Raw genomic sequence first — 24,192 nt, 5'->3', positions numbered from 1 at the left:
GATAATTTCTAATTTAAAATATTAACATTAATAACCCATCTGAAACTTATTGACTTATTGGGAAGGAAGAAGAAACCAAAATTTCTCCCAAATGCCTTTGTAATTATTACCCGCCATTTATTAAGTAATCCCTCTTTTCCTTACCAATATAGGATGTCACTTTTACCCTACAATAAACTCTCACAGGGAGTTAGAGTTACTTATGGATTTTCCATATAGATATATTAAAACTAATTTCTTTTATACTTCTCCTTTGGTCAATGTTTTGCTCAACAAGATTTGTTTATCTTGGATAGAAAATATATCCTCATTAAAGCTATAAGATAGAAAGTGAGGGGTCAGTGAGTCAGGTTACCTTCATGGACACAAGGAAGTCCAATATGTGTGTGTGTGTTTAATATTGTGAATTATTACAATGTTATATTTAAAAGGCCTCTTTCAAAAATAGAAATAGTAATCATTTATGTGTACTAATCATTCAGGGTTTATAATAGTTTTTTAATCTTCCCAACTATGTGGAGTGTTATAATTACCAATACCATCTAAATTTTTTAGGATGAGTATTTTTCTCAGAGATGCAGATCATTAGCTCAAGGCTAAATGGCTAACAAATAACAAAAAGAGATCTCAAATCTAACACAGATCTTGTGACAGTAATTCAAAGCTCTTTCTAATACTTCAAATTTCGTAGAGTTGGAAGCATTTTCAGAGTTTTGGCTTTGTGCCTAGCACTACGATAAATGTTGTGTGATAGGAAAAAAACTCTTCAGTTCTGACTCCCTAGGTTAACAGTGGAATCACCTCTAAAGTCCCTAATAGACTGAACAGAGGCAAAACTGTGAAGGAGTGGCTTATCTTGCCACTCGCTTGCCACCTTCACATTGATAGTATTCTTGTTCAAACACCAGCCGTTTCATGCTCTCATGGTTCTAATGAGCACACAAAACATCAGTGTCCCATTCAAGTCTGTCTTCCTTGAACTTAGTCTCATGCTATGAACCACAGCTCCTTTTCACTTTCAGGGCTGTGAATTTACAGCTCTGTATCCTCACGGAGTCTCCAGTTGCATAATAATTGAAGAGTGATATGCCAAAATCCTTTCTTCTTGGCCGTTTTTACTTTATGAAGGACTTCTAGTAACTATTACTTTATTATTAAAGAAATATGTCATTATGGGAAACTTCACCCGTTATCCTAAAATTTATGGTAATCTTAATCTTTGCTTGCTGCTGCTGCTGCTGCTGCTGCTGCTGCTGCTAAGTCGCTTCAGTTGTGTCCAACTCTGTGCGACCCCAGAGACAGCAGCCCACCAGGCTCCCCCGTCCCTGGGATTCTCCAGGCAAGAACACTGGAGTGGGTTGCCATTTCCTTCTCCAATGCATGAAAATGAAAAGTGAAAGTGAAGTCATTCAGTCGTGTCTGATTCTTAGTGACCCCATGGACTGCAGCCCACCAGGTTCCTCCATCCATGGGATTTTCTTAGATAAACGTAAATAGATACAGATATATACTGGAGAAGGCAATGGCACCCACTCCAGTACTCTTGCCTGGAAAATCCCCTGGATGGAGGAACCTGGTAGGCTGCAGTCCATGGGGTCGCTGAGGGTCAGACACAACTGACACTACTTCACTTTCACGAATTAGAGAAGGAAATGGCAGCCCACTCCAGTGTTCTTGCCTGGAGAATCCCAGGGATGGGGGAGCCTGGTAGGCTGCCGTCTATGGAGTCGCACAGAGTCGGACACGACTGAAGTGACTCAGCAGCATAGATATATACAATATAAGGAGAAATAAAACAGTGGAAAGATGTGAGCTCTCATCCTCTCCTTAGCGTTTATAACTTGGGTAATAATGGCAGATTTCTTCGCCTGCTAGTTCTATATCTAGCCTGTGTACATATGGTAAAACATGGTCACGTTCCACTTACCTAAGCCTCATTTCTTTATCTATAAAATGAACATACTTACATTTGCTGTACTCACTAAGGCTCGTGAGGTACAACTGAGATCATGTGTATAAAAATCAATTGCAAAGAAACAACGAAGCATAGGATTGAAAGATTTTGAACAGTGTGCTCTTAAGGATGGTAATCTCTATAGAAATTCCGCTTCTACTTTTCTAGTCTCTACTGGTATGAGAGATCTGCTCTTGGCATGTAGGGAAATGGATCTGCTCTCGGCATGTAGGGAAATGGAGACTGACACAGACGTGCTAATTATTCTGCAGAAGCATTGGGACTTTAAAGTGAAAAAGTCCATTATTGAAACACAGAATAACAAAGAAGCTCTCCATCTCTTCCCTTGCACCATGAGTTATCCAGCAGTTTATTCTCCTTATGTAAAAGGTGGGCAGAAGGCCCCCAAAACAGAACTTCTTTGTCTTGGCCACGACTGAAACTATTTTTTTTTTAATTAGGCCAGCATCACATCAGAAACAATTAAACCAGTCAGCAAAGAGAGCAGAGAAGATTAAATTTATAGGATGTCAGTATCATTTTCTCTGTTTTCAAGGCAAATGAAAGCTCTCATGCCTTCATTTCAATGACTAAGACAAGAAGATGGCCTTCTGGGTAGAGGTCAAGTGCAATTTGATAAGGACCTTGATTTAAAAATCAGAACATCTTATAAAAAAATTAGGATGAAGTTTTCTGAGCTGTTGTAAGAATCAGAAAACATTAAGTTTCAAGAGACCTTAGACCTTATCTCCTAACAAAGCTGTTTCATTTTACAGATGGGAAACTACAGCTGAGTTGATTAGCCTAAGATGATATGGGTATGGTGAGTGGTAAAATCAGGACAAAAGAATGGATCAATAATATCACTTGAACATTAATATTTATAATTTCAGTAATTATGTACACTCTTTACGTTTCCTTCCAATTGTAGCTATAAATACTGCTTCACAAATGCTTAGGGCACTCCCTGAAATGCTTTCTCCATCTGCCTCACACACAGAATGGTTCAGCATATACATTACATAGTCAGAGAAAGTTTTCCATGGAGAAGAAAGAGAACAGAGATGGGAATGCTGTGATCTACTGTTTTCATTATCACGCTCCCCTTCATCTTTTTCTTTAATTTGAAAGATATTTGCTCAGTTGCATCCAGTATGACGAAGGCAACATGCCTTAGTATTGATGTTCTTGGGACATGCCATGTCTATCACTTTCTTGTCTTCTTAATCTCTCTGTGCCTCATTTTTTCATCTGCAAAATGGCAGTGACAATAGTACCTACCCTGTCTGTGAGAATTCAGTGAGCAACATATATAAAGCGATTTGGACATTGCTAACACATTGTGAGGTGAAGTCACTCAGTCGTCGACCCCATGGACTATAGCCTACCAGCCTCCTCCCTCCATGGGATTCTCTAGGCAAGGATACTGGAGTGGGTTGCCATTTCCTTCTCCAGGGGATCTTCCCGACCCAGGGATCGAACCCAGGTCTCCCACATTCCAGGCAGATGCTTTAACCTCTGAGCCACCAAAGAAGCCCACGCTAACACATAGTAAGTGCTATAATTGTTATTAATATGACCACCATTATTATTGTTATTTGCGCAATCCTTTCTTCAGACAGGGTCAGTGACTTTTTAAAGTAATAAGGCTATTCACATGGTACCTGGAAAAATCTGGCCAGATAGTCCCAATATATTATTTGAGATTGTTTTTAAAAGCCAGTGTAAGTGCAGAATAATTTTCAGATCCCATTGAAGATTTTTCCTTATAATGACAGATGAAGTTCTTTTAATGCATAAAATTTTAAATTAGGTTATTAAAGGAAAAAGTTTACCAGCAATGTGCAAAAAACAATCCCATAAACTGTGACTCTCCTAGTAATCTTATTTCACACAGAGATAAAAGTTATACCTTAATTCTATAAACTTTCTAAGGACTTTCCACTTCTCTGACTGTATCTGGGCCCTAGCCCTGACCTTTTTGACTTTCTAGAGGCTTCACTATTAAATTACAGTTTATTCTCAAAGAGAAATGGAACTTGCCCAGGCTACAATAAAAATAAGTGTCTATATAATGAATACTTAAAATGTTTTATGGACCCAACTTCCCTGAAGTTTATTTTAATACTGCAAGACAGGCATTATCATCCTTTAAATGAGAAAATGGAGCCTCAGAGAGACTGACCGACTTTCCCAAGGTCACCCAGCTCATAAATGCTATAACAGGATTTCAAACCTAGCTTGGTCATTTGCCATGGAGAAATATTAAGACGCTTTACTGAAAAAAACAGCATTCTAGAAATGGTTACCTTTTAAAACATATATAGAAATATTACAAATAAAATTTAAGAGAAAGTCAAATAAATATTATATATGAAGAAATATGAGAAAGAAGAAATATATTTTTAAATCAGATATCCTGTAAGAAACCAGCGATTCTATACTGCAGTATTTAATAGAGTGATCTAGCAAATAAAAATACATGTATGCACTTTTACTCTGAGCAACAGATATTGTTAGATTTTTTTAACATTCATTAACATGAATGATTAGCCTGATCGTCTTTGAAAATACATTTTTAAAATATTTTTTGGCAGAGCATTTGAGACTTCTAACTGTCCTTTGGGATTATTTGTATCCCAGTTTCCTTTAAAGCCAGCTTTACTTTAGGAACATCCTAGAAGCATAGTGAGAGGAGCATGCACTTGTAGTAAGTCGCTTCAGCCGTGTCCTACTCTTTCTGACCCCGTGGACTGTAGCCTGCCAGGTTCCTAGGTCTGTGGAACCAGACAAGAATACTGGAGTGAGTAGCCATTCCCCCCTCCAGGGGATCTTCCCAAACCAGGGATCGAACCTGTGTCTCTTATGTCTCCTACATTGGCAGGCAGGGATTCTTTACCACTAGCACCACCCGGAAAGCCCAGAGAGAGTCAGGGTTCGTGTGCAGGTGGAGACCACATCTCTGGACTTTCCAGGGAGCACAGAGCATTGTGGGAGAGCAGTAGCTCCGTGTCCGGATTTGAGAATGAACATGTAACAGTACTGCGAGAGTGTTCATGGTCCCTCTTGGCCTTCATGGGGCTTTTGGTTTGCCTTAAATGTTTTGTTTTTCCTCGTAGCAGTCTCTGCTGCCTTCTAATATCTAGGTGCCACTTCCCGTGTACAGTAATCATACAATGGAAGGAAAGTGATAATCATAAATGATGTCACTGTTGCCATGTATTGAGGGAAAAAAATTATACAAGTGCCATTCAGAACCAGAAGTGTTCTGTGGAGTCGTATTGTCCTCTTATGTATGCACAGAACTGATGTCGTCAAACTGCGTGGAGCTCTTCAAGGCTTCCTGAAGAGCCTCATCCACTTTTGAACAAGAGTTGCCTTTTAATTAGACTGCTCAGATCATCTATATAAGTCATAGTAATTCACACTATCAAAAATACAATCACCATAAATATTTTAGGATCTCCAGCTGGATTTAATTAAGCAAGAGCATCCCCCCCACGTTTATACTCACCAAATGGTTGTCAGTTCCATGTAAATTTTATGAAGGTCCTATGTATGTTTTTAAGATTCTGAATTGATTTAATTACCAATTATGGTACCATCAAACAAAAGATATGCTTTTCTAAAGTGAAGAAATCATGAACATGGGGCAAATGAAAACGTAGACCAAAGATTCAGAAAAACTCAGGTTTGAATTTGGACTCTACCTCTTATTCGGTGGAAGACTTTAAGTAAGTCTCTTAATCTCTCTGGGTGCAGTTTCTGCCTCAATCAAATGAAGATGCCACATACTGCCTAGGGTCTTTAGCTCTTCATGTTCTTCTGAACCAAGAAAACATGGAGCAGAGAAATGCTGACCTACTGTGACTTCAAAGTACAGTTTTAGGGGATGATACATTTTTATGTCATCAATGTAAATAATTATAGAGTACTCACTACTCTGAGTTCCACTTGACAATATGATTTCCGCAGTGAAATAATATAAATGAATGCCTTTGCTCATGACAGGGAACTTAATTTATAGGGAGGAAAAAATCTCAAAAACCTTTAGAAAAAAGTTTTTCAAAGACATAGGTCATTTCAAGTCATCTCTGAAAATCCCTTCTATAAATTAGTAAAAGATTAGTAAAAGTATATAAAAATAATGCCTAACTAACATGATTATAGGGAAGCTTTAGGTCAAACTTACCATGTAGGGAAATTATTTTTTGTATACAGCCTATAAATATCCACATTTTGGAATTAGGATTAGTAATTAAATTATTACTAATTTTACCAGAGATATTTTTCAAATCTGTGTTTATCCTTTTGTGATATATTGATGTCATATATATATATAATTTACTTGATCCTGAGTCCTTAATCAGGACATAGTCTATAAATGCAACATTGTCCCCAGAATGAATAAGACCGATTTCCATTGAGGAAATAAACTGGAGATTTCTGTATTTGCCAGAAAATTAATCTCTAAGTATTCCAAATGTTGCTTTGGACAAAGTCTTTAGAAAGAAAATAAAACTAGTTTCTGCTTTGAAAGCAGTTCTGAGTTATCTTGAAAGTTTTTTCATTTTGTTTTGCTTTTGTCAGATGTACTAAAAGGTCCAAAAAAACCTAGGGCATCTGTTTATTTATATTATATAAGGTTAGGAAGCCTATTAGTTCTTAAATACCCTGTTAGGGTCTTCTCTTTCCCAGATAACAATATCATATTTCAAATAACTTGAGTCTAAGAGTTGCCAGCAACTCTCGAGAGAATGACTCCCCAAATTACCTTTTCAGTGATGTGCAAGATAAGACTTCATTATTTCCTGTCTAAAAACCAATATTGTTGGAAACGATTTAAGGTATTTGGGGTAAATACATCACTTAATCCCATTCACTCTGTTAGAACTAAAGCTCCCAAAATATTTAGTTAATGGTCATTATTTTATTTTTTAAAATTTTGTTCATTCATTCAACAAATATCTATCAAAAATACCTTATGATATACTCTTATGTAGAATGGTCCATCAGAGAATAATGAATCCTACGGCTGGAAGGGACCTAGTCCAATTTTTCGAACTAGAGATGAAAAAACTGATACCTGGAGCATTGCATCTTTTACTTATGATTAGTTACATTAGACTAACACATCTACTTAGTGCTAGAACTGAAACTTGGCAAATACTCTTCCTTAATCTTTTCCTGAGCCCTTAAGCTGTATTTTATTACAGTTACCTGTTGTTGCATAAAGTATTACCCCAATATTCAATAACTTAAAACAATAATCAGAATTTATTATCTCCAGCTGTTTCTAAGTCAGAAATTTAGGACACAGGGGAAACAATTTGACTTTGTACCTTGATGTCTGGGGCTTCAGCCTGAAGTCTTATTTAGGTGAGGTACTAGAATCATTTAAAGGCTCTATAATCACGTGCGTAGCAGTTGATGCTTGGGCTGTCAATCAGAACACCCGAACTTGGCCCTTCTACATGTTATAACATGAGCTTCTTTACAACATTGTTCCAAGGGCAAGTGTCTCAGTAAAAAGAGAGAGCCAAAGACAAACCAGTAAATAGGCTTTTATAGTTGAACCTATCAGGTCATGAAGAGTCAATTCTGCCACACTCTGTATGTCAAGTCAATCACTAAAGTATCCCCAAATTGAAGAGGCATGGATATAGACACCACCTCTTGAAGGAGGGTCCGCACCGCATCATAAGATGACGTGAGATGAGATTTATATTGAAGCTGCCATATTTGGGAGAAAACCATCTGTAACAAGTCAAACGTTATTTATGGTACAATTTGAAAACGATGTCCATCACTTTTTCATGTAAAGGAGCAAGACAACACAACTCCATCAAGAATACATCCCTGAAAAGCCTAAAGCCTATGTTGCTTTAACAGCATAGCTCAAACATACACACACACACACACACACACACACGTGCACTATATATATATATATATATATATATCCCTTCCACATTTAATATGCTGAGTTTTTACCATATCTTCATGCTTATTAATTCTACATGAATGATAGTAGTAAGACCCCTGAAAAAATGAACAATAACTGTTATTTTCCACACTGGAAAGTGAAAGAAATTTTATTCTCCTCATATGGATCCTCAAGAAATCAGAAAAAAAATTACAATATATGTGGAGATTTACTATATAAAGTCATATTGGAAAGCCTCTCATTCTTTTAGAATATTAAGGAATATTTAGCTAGCTGTTAAGAGACAGGAATCATTGACAAATTTAAACCTGATAGGATATTATTTTCTGTTGTGATTAACACAAAATAACCAGAGTGATTAAGAAATTTAAATCATTCGACTAATTTGATTTCATGATGGAAAATCTTAGTTTTACTTTTTGTTTTTAAGACTTATTACTGGCATCTTGCTTGGGAGAATATTTTTTATCGCCCTTTCTGTTGCTGATATAATTAAGCACATATCAACATAATTTAGCAAATTTAAACTGCTCTGACTTGCAATTACCAATTTAGCGACTGACACAGGGGCCCACTGTTATTATCATATTTAGCAGCCATCTATCATACTGCATGTAATAACTTAAATGAATGCATAAAGATAGCACTAAAAGGTAAGATGAAAAACTCTCTTTAAGCCTCTCAATTTAATGGCAAAGCTAATTTGCTGCTTAGGTCCCCAAGGAAGGCCATCCTTATTAATTCATCCTTTCTAACCACTAAACATGTAGATGGTCTAAGTCCTTATTCTTCTAATTTTCAGAGCTCTATCAATTTACTTGGGAATTATTTTCTAAATATTTTTAGAATTTTAAATACAGTCATTGAATTAAAGATGTAGCTGGAACAGAGTCCTCGATTCAAGTATTATTAATTGAATAACCTTAAGTCAAACCCCAACTGAAGAGTCCTTTAAAACTAACTTGAATTCTAACTTGAATTTCATTCCTAAAGAAATAAATACATGTATAAAATTTTTCTTGATATTATAACACTACAAAGGCAATGTTAAAAGATTTATACATTTCCCAATTGTGGCAATTATATGTTATATCCTATAAAAAATGAAATTATTTCAATGATTTTGTTGACTAAATAAATTCCTTTGGGTGTATACCAAATGGCAATAGAAGTTTTCATTGTACTTAATATCTATGCTTCTGTAAGATTCTTCAGGGGTATCCAATGACATATTATAGACTTGATCCTTAAGTTAATCAGAGATTCAGGGTTTTGTGAAATTTGGACCATTGATTCTTACAGAGACAAATGGAGACGTAGCCATCTTCATCTTGTCCATGTGGACAATTGCACAAGGGAATGCAAATTTTATCAGCCTAATTCCAGTCCTGCACACACAGTGATATAGGTGTGCTTTCTTCTGCTCTCTTTCTCAGTAATTCTGTCTCTCCTTGGGGCCTGATTTAACTTCCAGGCTGTCTCAAGAACCTCAACATTAAGAGCACAGTTGGCCTGCCTTACCTGGCCATCCCCTCTGCCTCTTTTCAGTCTGGGCTCACTGCTCTCCCTGCTTTTCCTTACCCTCCCAGCTGGTCGCCCTTTTGAAATGCTGCTGTTACACCAAGGTTTTCTCAGTCAGGTGTTAACTGACGTAACAGCTTAATGGGTCCCCCTTTTACCACCTCCTCACGTCATTGGAGGGTGCCTGTTCAACAGGGAGTGTTCTGCTGCCTTAGAATTACATTAAGGCTGCTCACACTTCATTTTCACTAAACTAACCCTAATTTGGCTCTTTGGGACTTTATTGCTTTCTGATTATTAGTCACTTTCAGGAGGAGAAGTTCTTGCTTAGAAAAATAAGCTAGAAAGCAGAGACCCTCCAGATCTTACAGTCCTAAGTGATCAAACAATTATTTAATATAGAAATCTTTAGTTGGGACCAAAATCTACTGTCTGCCGCATAATGGTATATATTTCATCACTATTTGGTTCCCACCCAGGTAACACATCTGTAATAACTGTAGGCAGTTCATTCATGACCTCTGGCCATTTAACTTATTTCCATTGAAAAGTTTATTATGTTTGCTCTGCCTTTGGTTGTTGAGTTGCTAAGTCATGTCCAACTCTTTGCGACCCCAAGGACTATAACCCCGCCAGGCTCCTCTGTCCATAGAATTTTCCAGGCAAGAATATTGGGGTGTGTTGCCATTTCCTTCTCCAGGGGATCTTCCCAACCCAGGGATCAAACCCCTGTCTCCTTTCAGGTGGGCAGATTCTTACCATTGAGCCACCAGGGAAGCCCTTGTTTTGTCTTAGTTTATGATTCGATTTTGCTTTATGCTTTTTTTTTTTCTGTTTTTATGATCAGTTCAGTACTCAGTGTGGATATACGTATTATCTGGGCAAAATCACCCTAGTGAAGCGTTTTAATGACACAGCACTCTATTTTTGATGGTAGCTCAAGGCAGCTTGTTCTCAGTGCTCTTTCACAAAGAAATTGTGCAGACAGTGTCCACAAGGAAAAGAGAAGAACTATTAAAATACCTAATATCCCTTGATGTAATGTCTATTTCTTTGGAAACACTCTGGAGATATGCAGGAATGGATGTCCTCAATGACTTCTTTCCAAGACATTCTCCAAAGAAAGAAAAAATCTTCCCCTCTTTAAACAGAATTATTAAACAGATTTGGCACTGGTAGCTCAGACAGTAAAGAATCTGCCTACATTGCAGGAGACCTGTGTTCAGTCCCTGTTTTGGGAAGATTCCCCTGGAGAAGAGAATGGCAACCCACTCCAGAATTCTTGCCTGGAAAAATCTCGTGAACAGAGGAGCCTGATGGGCTGCAGTCCACGGGGTCGCAAGAGTCGGGCACGACTGAGTGACTAGCACGCACACACACCCACTTCTCAGAGGTTACAGTGAGAGTGTATACTAGGAATTGCAATGCTGGAATTGTAAGAATTTGTTGTGTTCTTCCCCTGCTAGTGGGAATTTCCAAAGCAAAATGGTGATGAGCAAAGTGGAAAATTGGGGCCATTTGCTGTAATACCTCTGAACGTGTTCTGCCTTTGTTTATGTTTCGTCAGTTGTTCTTATCAGTTTATTATGACTGGTGTTTTCATCGGCCATTGAGATTCATTTCCCTTTATAGTTTGGTAATTACATTGTGAAATATATTTTTAATACCTAATCACCATCAGGGCACTCTTAAGGGATGTAGTAAGAAAGATCATCAGACATTATGTCTTAAATGTATTGCTAATTTCGTACTCTTTTTTTAAATTGCAACTTGCTATTGTGTCATGAACAGAGTTTTAATTATACAGAATGGTCCTTGCTGAAATGGTACTCTCTTTGGTATAAGTGCCTTCTTTCAATGTATGGAGTATTCCTTTGGGGAATTATTGTGAAACATTTTTAAAATTATACTTCCAGCTACTGGAAGACAGATTGAAAGCAGAACCAAACAGTTAAGGTGAGATGAGTATAACTTTTCCTTTTCCTCCCTACAGCTTTCTTCTTCTGTGCTCCAAAGCTACACCATAGGGAACATTCATATTTGCAAGACTGAATAAAACCCAGAACCTGCATCCCCAAACCAAATACCATTCATTAAGATTGCTTCCTTGGTGTTCTTAATTAAATTAGTTAAATGATTGCAGGAGTCTTATTTATGTACCATAACTTCTTTATATACTGAATTTTTTTTAAAGCAAACTGGCAAAGTGAGTCATGAGCAAGTTCTTCACAAATACCAAGCTTTCTGTAATAAAGCAAGTAGCAAAATGTTCTCTTCATTTGAAATATTAGTTTGCCACCCTGAAATTGACTTGGACACCATCAATTAAGATAAATGTCCTTTAGATCATATTAGGGTCATGGTGGGAAACAACTGCTGTGATGGAAACTATTTGCATCATCATGGCTTACATTTAGCCATCCAACTAGGCTGACCATCCCTGATATCATTAATCCTGCTTAATCTCTCTGTTTCCCATCACACACACACCCCGCCTTGGGAATCGAGCTAACTTTATAGAACCTTTTGAACTGCTCACACAGCCACGAAAAAAGGATCATTTCCAAGGTGCTCAAATTTCAGGGAAATGGCTCCTTAAATAACTTAATAAGAAGAGGGAAGCTTTGTAATAATTAAATTACATTTGATGGCACTTTTCAGTATTTAGTAAATATATGCTACTGGAATTGGAAGTACAAGGGCAAACTTGTCCCTTGTAAAGTTGAATATCTTTGTGTGGAATCTCAGAATTGTGGGTGCATAAGGGTATGTCCCACTCAGACATTCTCTGTAGTGGGTAATGGCTCATAAGAGCAAGAAATGCATCTGACTCAGTGATGTTTAATGAGTGAATTTATAAATACAAGAAGTGCTTTCTTGTATCATACAACATGAAGAATATAGCCAATATTTTGTAATAACTGTAAATGGAAAGTAAGCTTTAAAATTGTATAATTTTTTAATAAAAGAAAATATTCTTAATCACTAGAGTCAGAGAGATTAAATTTTTTTAATTCTTTTATTAAAAAATGTAGTGCTTTCTGCCTTTCCCCACCGCAACTCCATTTCTGCAACCACAAATCTGGAGGTACATATACAATGAATAGCAGAGTTATGGAAGAAAGGAAAGGAGAGAAGCCTGGGCTGCTTTACAGCTGGTGAGCGTTAGTCTAACAGCACCTGTGGTTAACAGCCAGCAATGGTTCTGATTGATGGATGTTTAAGTAGCAACAATTGTTAAATATTTTGAATAAAACCACAGGTCATTTCTTTATTTAACCCATTTGTTCTGGGGCCAAGCACCTTCTACCTTAAGATATCCTTGAGATCAGAGCCAAACAGAATTCCTAAAGGTAATTAAGAGAAATTGAACTGAGCAAGAGAGTGGACTACGGTCGTGGGTTGCATCTATTCCAACTAGACCCAGCCTTCGAGATTTCACTGGCAGAAGATTGAACCCAACTAGGGAAAATTTTGATGTGGGACAAGATAGTAAGTTAGAGTGTGTACTAGTTTGGGGGTCACCAGAGCTCTTTCACTAACTTTCTAATCAATTTAAGGGAAATCATTTCAGTAGGTTTTCAGTGAAAAATTCAGAAAACTTGAATTCTAGAATCCCTTCCAGTTCCATCATCTAATCAAATCAGGCATATTTTTTTCTGAAAGAGAATTTTTTCAATAGTGTGTAAAAGGACGTAATAACATGTATAAGAAGGCTAAAATCATAAACCTACAGTTTTAAATTCCTGTGGGTACTTATAGATGGTTTGAATGCTTGTATGCCATTGAATTCTACCTAAATATTTTAAAGTTTGACTTAAATACATACATCCTGCTTCTCTCAGGGGTGAAATCATAGGACTTTCATATTCCGGTGAATTCTTTACCAGTGAGCCACCAGGGAAGCCTTGATACATATATGTATGCTTCTAACTTACGAACGGGCTTGAAGTCAATCAAACCAACGTGTCATGACCGGTGTATGACACCTGAAAATCGCAGTTTACATCCTGAGTTTCCTGGCATACTAATATGTAAATTGAATATATTTTTACTTTGGGGCGGGACAAGTATATTGAGCATTGTATGGTCAGGCTACTCAGGATGGTTATTTTCTTGTTTTCTGTACATCTCCTGCTTGACCAGAGCCTGCTTCTGTCACATGAATGTCCAGTCCCCTTCATGATAGGACCTAATTAGTAACTGTCCACATGATTGCCCTCTGCCCTAGCTGCTGGTTTCCCTGGTAACCAAACCAACATGGTGACCGAAACAACATGACGTCATTCCCCTTTGAAGGGTCGCCACGTTCCCTGCCTCACTGCCCCACCCTGCCTGCCTGCAGCTACTGGCAGGCGGTGTCACTCCAGAGCCCACATCAGTAAACGCCTGAGTGTTGCCGTCTCCCGTGCCTCATGAGTCCCAAGGCTGGGCAACTACAAGGCTTGCAGACCTACAAAGTGCAGCCCTCTGTCAATCCTAAAGGAAATCAACCCTGAATATTCATTGGAAGGACTGATGCTGAAGCTCCAATACTTTGGCCACCTTATGTGAACAGCTGGCTCATTAGAAAAGGACCCGATGCTGGGAAAGGTTGAAGGCAGGAGGAGAAGGGGATGACAGGGGATGAAATGGTCAGATGGCATCATCAAATCAGTGGACATGAGTGTGAGCAAAGTCTGGGAAATACTGAGGCTCAGGGAAGCCTGGCGTGCTACAGTCCAGTCCATGGAGTCACGAAGAGTCAGACATGACAACGAATGACAGCAGTCACTGGTGAGGCAGCCAAGAGGCAAAAAAAAAAAAAAAAAAAAAACAACTCCCATGAGCCCCAAGATAGCAGAAAAGAAGGATGGGATGTGAAAAGCTGAGGAAGTGATCTGAGCAGGCGGTCCCCCAGCATGTATGGCCCTGCGGAGCTGACCACCATGAGAGATGAGAGATGTCTTTCTCTTCCATTAAACTGGTGATCTCCTGCTAACCTCAGAGCCTCTTACAAGTTTAAAGGTAGCTGTCCCACGCTCCTGGCTCTTGTGACTATGTGGGGATGGCTAAAGAATACAGACAAAGTGTAAGGACATGGATTATCTATCAAATACTTGAATGTTAGCTGGTCAGGTAAGACAAGCATACCCCCAACCACCAGCCCTAAACAGCTACAAACACAGGCTTTAGGAGTGTTATCTCAGGGGCGAACTCATGAATTGGAGGTGGCCGGTTAACTAGAAGGGTTTGGGGCCTGTGGCAACTACAAAATACCCTTGGGCTTCTGGTCCCAGCTATGGAGGTGGGAAGAGCAACGATACTGCATAATGGGACAATAGCTACCGTGTGTTACAGCAGGTGCAACGGACTGTACAGTCCTTGGAATTCTCCAGGCCAGAATACTGGAGTGGGTAGCCCTTCCTTTCTCCAGGATCTTCCCAACCCAGGGATCAAACCCAGGTCGCCCACGCTGCAGGTGGATTTTTCACCAGCTGAGCTGCAAGGGAAGCCCAAGAATACTAGAGTGGGTAGCCTATCCCTTCTCCAGCAGATCTTCCCCACCCAGGAATCGAACTGGGGTCTCCTGCATTGCAGCCAGATTCTTTACCAACTGAGCTATCAGGGAAGCCCCACAACAGGTGCAAGGTGTTACAAAGGCCTACTGGAGCTGTAGAGCAATGCAAAATGGCCACCAAGTTCAGGAAGGGGTCAGTACAGATGCTACGCACTAGCATTGCCACCTGCCCCACAGGCTAATTGAAAGGATGAAGGGACTACGTACTAACAATTGAGATGGGAAAACTCTCTCTCTACATGTGAACACGTCCCAGGAGCACCCACTCCAGTATTTACACCATGTTAACCCAGAGGCAACTGGTCAAGACCATCCAAGTTCAACTGTTGACCATCTGAGGACTGCTGCCAGTGGTCGGTCAGGACAGTAGCTTGCTTTTGCTCTTGCCATGGGATCTGCCCCCAGAAGAACACATTATAATCACCCTGAGGCTGGCAGGTACGGCCCCGGTGGTTTGGGTTTGCTTCCTCGTGGGGAATAATATTAGAAAGGAATTAAAAGTCTTCACCTGTCTTCGACTCAGCCCCACCTGAAACTGCTAAAGGAATTAATTAGGGCACCATCATCTTAACGCTTGGTCCATTATACTGTCTCTCCAGTATTCGGCACCAGCTCCGGGAACTAGGGCTGGACAGGTGGGGTCATACTACAGGCCAAGACAAAAACCACAGCAGGGTGGTATTATCTCAGAGTGTTCTTACTGCTTGTATTTTCTTAATGGTCATATCTCCCCTGTACTGGGCCTGCTGAACATCGTACATTCTCTCCTTAGTCCAAGTGGAGGGAGTCTGTTCATGGACTGGGCAACAGTAGTGACCTCACTGTGAAGCGAGTTTGATTACTGGGTCCCTCTGGTGGGCTATAGTCCACGGGTGGCAGAGAGTCGGACATGACTGAGCGACTGCGCATGCATTGCTGTAGTGAGATGACACTGTTATCCGCATCTGGGCTTCCAGAGGAAGGTTGACCTGAAAAGCCCCTGCCTCCAAAGTCTGCCCGCCTCTTGGCTGCTGATACCTGTATGGCATGGGCGGTGTTTGGTTGCAGCATACCTCTGTATGCCTGACCCCAGCGACATCACAGAAAAGGGGTAGGCCAAGACTGTAGGGATCCTGCAGGGTATGTAGGGATGGAGCATATGGTCAGGCCACTCAAGATGGCTGCTCTCTTGCTCTCTATACATCCCTGCCGGACCAGGCTTTGTTTCTCTCAAGTGACCATCCACTCTTAATTATAGCCCTAATTAGTAACTGCCCCACGTGCTTGCTCCCTGCCCTAGCTGCTCATTTCCCTGGCAACTGAGACAACCTAATGTAAACTCCCCCCATAAGTGGTAGCCTCCTTCTCCCCCGAGTAGCAAAGATCGCTGCCATGTCCTGCCTGCCATTTGCTGACAATGGTGGGATTTGTTCCAGGACCTCTGGCTTAAGATCCCCTCTCCAATGAACAGTTGATGTTTCTGCCGTCGACTCCAGGCCCTTTCTTGGGTCTGAAGTCTTACAGACCTACAGGATACAGCCCAACAGGCACACAGTGTGGATACTAAGTCAAACCGGAATATGTAAAATATGAGAGCAGTACAATCAATATAGCGTTAGGTGCAATTATAACCACTCACCCCTATTTGAAACAGTTTTCACACAAATCCCCCTGAAGAAAGGAAATGTTTGTGTTTAAAATTTTTTTCACCCCTTTATTTTTCCATGTATAAAATTATCTGCAGGGAAATGAAAAACTGTTTATTTGTGACAAAGCAGCCTATTTCTGACTATTGTGCTCCTGAGTAGGACTGGTGAGTTGTTAGGTGACAAACACAAGTCTTACTGTGGAAGAAATTTATTCTTAATAGCAACTTGAAACTTGAAGAATTTGTAGGAAAGAAAAATAGTCAAGGCTCTAAATAAACTATTTGAATAAAAGTTGGCTTTTGATTACCCAGAAGGCACAGCTATTAGTCCTTTACAAAGCACACATTATATTTATTCATGCCCATGGAAGTGACTTTTTGTGGATGTTTCCAGTGAAATTTTCAGCAGTTCTTTTGATGCCGTGTGTTAAGTGAAGTCCACATTGATTGCTCTTGATTTCTCAGAATCTTTTATTGTGGTCCTGACATGTAAAGGGGGCTCAAGAATTTCTTAATGGGAGAACTTTAGACAACAACCAGACAACAATCCTCCAGGTTGAGAGGAGGGGCAGTGAAACCTACAGTTGCATTTCCCTCTAAAAATACTGTTCTCTTTTCTTTGTACCTTTTTTTTTTAATTGGAGAATAATTGCTCTACAATGTTGTGGTGGTCTCTGCCTTACATCAATGTGAATCAGTCGTAATCATAATTATATATATATATATATCCCCTCCCCGTAGAGCCCCCCTGCCCATTCCACCCCTCTAGGTCGTCACAGCACGCCAGGCTGGGCTACCTGTGTTATACAGCAGCTTCCTGCTAGTTATCTCTATTACACATTATAGTGTGTGCGTGTGTGTGTGTGTGTGTGTATGTGTGTCAAGCATACTGTTCTTACTTTATATGGATTGTATTTACGGTGTCTTGGGACACTGATCCTCAAGTCAGATCAACAGGGGAGAAAAAGGCCACAGGCAATATTAGAGCTACATTAATTTAAATGTCTTTGTTACTTTTATATTTTTTAGGTCTTAAAAGACCGTTTTCAAAGGCCCAAAATGAAGTTCACACTTACACGCTGGTGCTTGACCCTCTTCATCTTCCTGAATGTAAGTGGAACAGAGTTATTTTAAGCTGTGTGAATCAAGAATGCTGAAACAGTAAGGCTGAGTATAGCTGAGCAAGGGTAGACATTGTTCTCCAGAAGACAAACTATAATTGTTGTTAATATTTTGTTAACAAATCTCTTTACATTATTCAAGGAAGATTATTACTAACATTCCATGCCTGTCAATTTAATTTTAAGGGGATTTACATTTTATAATGTTACACATCAAAGTTTATGGGAATAATTGCTAATATAGTCCTTCCTTCTGTACCTGTCTGAATGAGGATAGTTTATTTTATTATGTAAGACAGCCGTGTTATTTTAGTCTTCAGATAAAGTATAATATAATTTGCTAAAAGTAATCTAGTACTTGGAAAGGCATGTATCTTCATGCCATTGGAAAGAAATTTTAAACAAGAATATTGTAGAAACTATTGGGATATTTTCTTTTGTCTGTGAATGTCTAAGCCTTATATCATATTCTATAGATGCAGAGAGATTGATGTATTTTATTCATACTGATATTGTTATTAATATCTCAAATGAAATCCTATGTGATCAACTATATGTGAATAGTCCTGAATTTTGCTTCACAAATCATGTAACTAGACATTGATAGAAGAAATGATAAAGTAACTACTAGATAATAAAATAGTTTGAATATTATCCAATCATCTTTTTTTTTAGGAAAGACTAAACAAAGTCTTTTAACAAAGACTACAAAACTTTTGGTGTTTTTTTTTTTTTAAAAAAAGCTCACCTTTTAAAAACTCTTACCTAGTACATTTTAAAATTCAAAGATTGAAAGAATTTCATATATTTGCATGAGCATGACAGGTGCCTTGTGGTTTGTAGGCATCTTTTTACTAGCAAGCATGATTGCACAGGGCACTTAACTGGCTTTATGAGGTCTTCATTGTGACAAACAGAAATTTTGCTTCTGTTTGGATTATATATTTGATCTGGAGGATTTGTCCATAAAATTTTTGATATGTCAGTTTTCTTCTAAAACACTCATTACGTTCCACATTAATATTCTTCAGAGAAAAGGAAAAATTTTCATGACATTAATTACTCTAAAATATCACTTCTTATATACACCATTATGAAAAACCACTACCAATATATTTACTGAATTCTACCAACCTGATTTCCAAATGGTCTTTAAAAATTATCGGTTTGGTTCACCACATTCCCTTAGCCTCGTCTACATGTACCGAAGGCACGCGCTTTCTCGTCTTATCACCTTCTCTTCTTGTGCAGTGGCACAATAGGCTTAGAGCAGCGCTTGGCACAGTGTGCCCCAAAGAGGCTAGTGAGGACGATGACAATGGCTACACCAACAACGAGGAAGACAGAGAGAAAGTAGGCTCTCCTGAGAAGCATTTGTTGTTCACTTAACTGTGATCCCCAATTTGTGTTGAATTTATGACACCATGGACTGTAGCCCGCCAGGCTCCTCTGTCCATGGGATTCTCCAGGCAAGAATACTGGGGTGGGTTGCCATTTCCTGCTCCAGGGGATCTTCCCAACCCAGGGATCCAACCCAGGTCTCTTAGTCTCCTGCATTGGCAGGTGGGTTATTTACCACTAGCGCCCCCTGGGAAGCCCCTTATGATACATACAGGAGTTTCATATAATGCTCAGGAAGAAAGTACATAGTCAGGCATCTGATCCCATCTGGAAGAAGCAGAGCTAACGCTTGACAGACCTCTATTTTATCCTTTACTTTGAAAAGTCTAAGTAACTGAAAACTACAAATCATCCTAACATAGACATTATCATTATTAAGAACAGTGACATGGAAAGTTGGTCATATCAACTTGTGAATTCTGGATGCATATTCCCGTTAGAACAGGTCTGTCTGTGACAATCTGTAGGAGCGTCCTTCAGGCCAGTAGCATGGATCCCCACAGTCAGTAGTTTTGGACCATTTCTAAAGTTCTACACAGAACTGCTCTCTTCTTGTTCTCTCTCTGTTCTTCTGGAAACCACCTGTAACAAACAAGGAAGCTGATTGTCTTACATCAAAGTAGGAATTGCTTAAACACACAGCCATTCAAATCAGATTGCTTTACTTCTAGAACCCATGACTAGTGTGAATGGAACCTTCTAGAATGTAAGCTCCACGAGGGCAGGGACCTTGCCGGGTTTGTTCTCGCTGCTGACTCTTCAGAACCTAGGACAGTGCCTGACATATGGAAGGCATTCAAAGTGAAAAGAACACTGGTGTTTTCCTCTGCGGACTACAGCTGTCAGTGGCAGCTTGGTGGTCGTATGTGTGGCGCCATCTACTGGAACCTTTAGGAGTGACATCACATATATGGCGACTAAACTGCTGCATAGGACAACAATTAAGAGGTGTTTTTCTGTTTGATTTTGGAAGCATCATGCAAGATGGCTTGAATGCAAAACTTCGAATGTCAGTCTTTATTCAGAAAAACATGTCCTTCATGTCTCATTTCTATCTTCATGTGAACATAAAATTATATATTTACATTCCACAAACATATAGAATAAACAACACATATGATAAGTGGAATATTGTTTTCACACCACTTGGTGGTTTAATCGCTACTGTTTATATTTTCCCTCCTTACTGCTGAAAATTGTACCACTTCACTAGCAATTTTTATCTCTGAAATCATCAGCAAACAGTTTAATATGTTCAATGAACCTGATGACATTTATGTTATTTTTCAGCAGTAGTAATTCCATGGTTGGAATTACATAGATGCCTGGAGAATCCCAGGGACGGGGGAGCCTGGTGGGCTGCCGTCTGTGGGGTCGCACAGAGTCGGACACGACTGAAGCGACTTAGCAGCAGCAGCAGCAGCAGCAGCAATGGTTATATATGTATATATGTCATGTATACATATCTAACAGACGCCTCAACTTGTATGTTATTTTCAGAAGAAAATCACTGAAACATTCAGCTACCACTGGAAAAACTGCATTGTCAGTGCTCAAACATGAACCAGACCAGGAGCGGACTCAGGTTATTATGGCCCCTCTGAGGACAGAAGTTCTAATTGCTCATTCCCTCAGTGTTGAAACAATCTCCGTTGAACCATGTTACAGGAAGTTCACTGGAGTTTTGTTTCAACATTGGAGGAATGATAAGATGCTACTGTCGTCTACATGAACTACAGCTACTCTTTCAGATGGTCATGTCGCCATGATCGCTTGTGTTTAAGACTGCATTGAACCAAATAATGTTGTCATTGAAAATACAGGTTTCCACTTGCTATTCTTGCACATACTGCCTCCCCATGGCCTCCATGAATATCCAGCTAACACAGGAGCATTTAATGGGTTGTTCAGTCTGTTTAAAAATAGAATTCAGAATATTACTTTGGTCAAGCTTAAGCAAAATAGTTCCTAGTGTCTAGCATATCTAATATAAGTGACAGAAAAAAATTATATATGACATCATATTCTATTACAACATACTGGTTTTCAGCCACATTGATAAAGGACGTGTACACCTTTAATCATCATTGTCGGTGTGTTCATTTCTTCTGTCACAGATTCTAGAGGCATTAAAATTAGAAATAATCCGAACACTTAGAGTGGTGTCAACTATATTTGCAGTAATATTCGTATAGAGTTGTAACCATAATGTTACAACAATAATAAATATTCATCCTCTTCTGTTTGCAAGAGATGTCTACTCAGATGACTTGCTGATACTTCCCCATCCAGTCCAAAAGAGAACTATCTTCTCCCCCAAAAAGGCTTTCCTTTCTTAATGTCTTTTCTTTCTCCTTCTCAAGATACTACATTTTTTTTTTCCTAGCTGTATTGGCTAAAATATCTAGGCCATTTGACTCTTATTATTCTCCATTCCTTATCAGGTATACTTAGTGCTTTTATTATTTGAAAAAGTGCTGAGGTGCTGTTTCTTGTTCCATCTTAAGGTGATGTAGTCCTTGCCTTGAGCTGCCTGACTGGGCTTCCCAGCTCTAATCTGATGCCTAACTCTCTTTTCACAACCTTCACTGGTCAAAAAACTGCAAGACATCTTTACCTCATCATGCTGTTAACCTATTGGCTAAAATATCTTGAGCCTTTCATGTCCCAAAAGTTTTGTATTTGTTTTCATAGGGCTCTGTATTATCTGATTTTCCTTGATTTCAGTTCTTACCCTCAAACATGCTCCCCTCCAGTTTGGTTTCTGTACAATTTCACACGTGCCCTCTCCTTCCTCTGGGCTTACCTGTGTGCCTTACCTTCCATCCAGAAAGCCTTCCCTCTGCTCTCTGCCTGTGCAGACAGTACATATATTCAAGGTCCAATTCTACCTTGGATCTGTAGTCATTCCCATCTTTTCTTGCTCCATGCTCTGTCTCCACTATGAATCTTTATTGGTTAGCCTTTAGTGATAGACTATCTCATGGGACAGGATGCACTGTCTACACAGTGAGATATGCTAGAACACAGTGAGGCTCTACCATGAATGTCCTGGGGTATATGGGGTATAAGGGTATTTATTTTAGCAACTGTGGAGAATAGAGAAAGGTATATAATGCTATCTCTGCCATCAGTACAATGGGGAAACTTCCCTCTTAGAATAATTTAAACAGAATAAGGCCAATTAAAAGTGTTTCAGCAGATGTGATAGAAAGCCAGGAGTATTTCTAACTTCAGGAAAACAGAAGTCAGTGTAGGTTGACACTTGCAAGTGTTCTCCAAAAAGCTCCCCATGCAGAACATGGATATAAAAAAATTCCAGTTCAAGCACAATCAAAACATCAGAGCCACGAAAGAAATGGAAATCTATCTAAACACAACTTAAGACAATTTGTCAGACATCCATCTTTTCAGATACCCAGACACACAACTTTGATTAGTAGGACCTATGATGGTAATGAAAACTAATGGACTGACAAAATAATGTCAGCCTGCACTGAAAATTTAGAAGCACTAGGAAAATATTTAAGAGATACCTTAATGTTCAGCAGTGAAAATGAATTACCTTGTATAGGTCATCTGCTGATGAAACCAGTTTAAAGAGATTAAGGCAATTATCCAAAGCAGAATATTTCAAAAGAACATATTATGTTTGTTCTGTGGAATAAATGGGGTAAGTTTTTTGGCAGTGTGTGCAATCTAAGTACAAACAAATCAGTTGAAAGAATCCAATTAAAACTTATTTATTGCACTAATATATCTACTTTGAATAACATGATTCATGATTCTTAGGAGCTCCAGAGAAAACAAAGTTGATTTAATATTCATATTTTTTTGGAAATCAGGTTATTTATTTCTAAACTTTACATTGATAATAAAATTTTAAAAATCTTGTAATGAGGTGCATGGGTCTGTGTGGGTGCTATACATTTTCAGTGTGGATGGAATGAATGCAAATATGAAAATTTTAGGTAGAATTTATAGATGAAATATAAATACACTTAAATTATAAAGAAAAAATAATCCACCTGGAGATCGTGCATAATTGTTGCTTATAGAAGGAAAATAAATGTTTTCATACTTTTTGATCATTTCATTATGTATTCCCCTCTCTCTACTCTCCATAAGTAACTCCATTTCCTGTCTAATACAGCGCCCACTTCCGGTCCTTCCAGCCAGTTCAGATTCCACCTACTCTCCAACACTGGAGCCGGAGCCGTTTCTCTTCCTTTTAGGAAAACAGAGACTGTTGCAGGCACAGCACAAATGCTTTGACCGAATGCAGAAGTCACCCCCCTACCAAGGAGAAGGTAAAAAGAAGGCTGTATCTGAATGTGTGTTTCAAACATTAGTAAAGGCTTATTTTCTTCTGGGGGTAAATATGTGTTAACTCAATTAATTTAATATGCCCATGTTTTTAACAGTGGCTTCCATACTGTGGTATGTTTGTGTATTTTATGCCACAGACATGCCTAGCTTATTTGCTCAGGTTCATCTGACTGCTTTTGGTTAACATCTGTCCTTAAGACAAAATTAAGTAGAGTAGCCCAGTAGTGGCTCAGCAGTAAAGAATCTGCCTGCCAATGCAGGAGACCCAGGTTCGATCCCTGGGTAGGAAAGATCCCCTGGAGGAGGGCTTGGCAACCCACTCCAGTATTCTTGCCTGGAGATGCCCATGGACAGAGGAGCCTGGTGGGCCACAGTCCATGGGGTCATAAAGAGTCGGACATGAATTTGCAGCTGAGCATGCACCCACGATAGAGCGTATACTTTCACGAGGTTTCTTTCATAACATTTCTGGAGATATCGCAAAGGAGAAATTTTGGAGGAAAGATTCGACACAGATGACAAGTAAGCCTTTTGAGGAATAAAAGGAGAATATCCTACCAAAAAAAAAAAAAAGGAAATTCCCTTAGTAGTTGGAAAAGTTAGTACCTTTATTTTGTTGCTACTGCTGTTTCAATATTTCCATACCTGAGTGGAGAACCCCTGAGTAACCGTCTGTGCCCTATTAAATCTCGCTGAGGACTCTGTGGTTTTTGATAATTGCAATGTAATCTC

At 39.1% G+C, this 24,192-nt stretch overlaps 1 protein-coding gene across 1 annotated transcript in view; it reads left to right on the top strand.

The window, feature by feature from the left end:
- CALCR (calcitonin receptor) overlaps positions 1–24,192 on the top strand; it is a 113,366-nt gene that overhangs the window by 50,693 nt on the left and 38,481 nt on the right. The window contains exons 2-3 of the mRNA XM_027968454.3: positions 17,639–17,719; positions 23,285–23,441. Of these exons, the coding sequence (XP_027824255.2) occupies positions 17,639–17,719; positions 23,285–23,441 (238 nt within the window). The remainder of the gene's footprint in view (positions 1–17,638; positions 17,720–23,284; positions 23,442–24,192) is intronic.

Source organism: Ovis aries, chromosome 4, assembly GCF_016772045.2.
Source record: "Ovis aries strain OAR_USU_Benz2616 breed Rambouillet chromosome 4, ARS-UI_Ramb_v3.0, whole genome shotgun sequence".
Taxonomy (NCBI): Eukaryota; Metazoa; Chordata; class Mammalia; order Artiodactyla; family Bovidae; genus Ovis; species Ovis aries.
The sequence above is the reverse complement of the archived record's forward strand: the minus strand, read 5'-3'. Positions and strand labels throughout refer to the sequence as shown.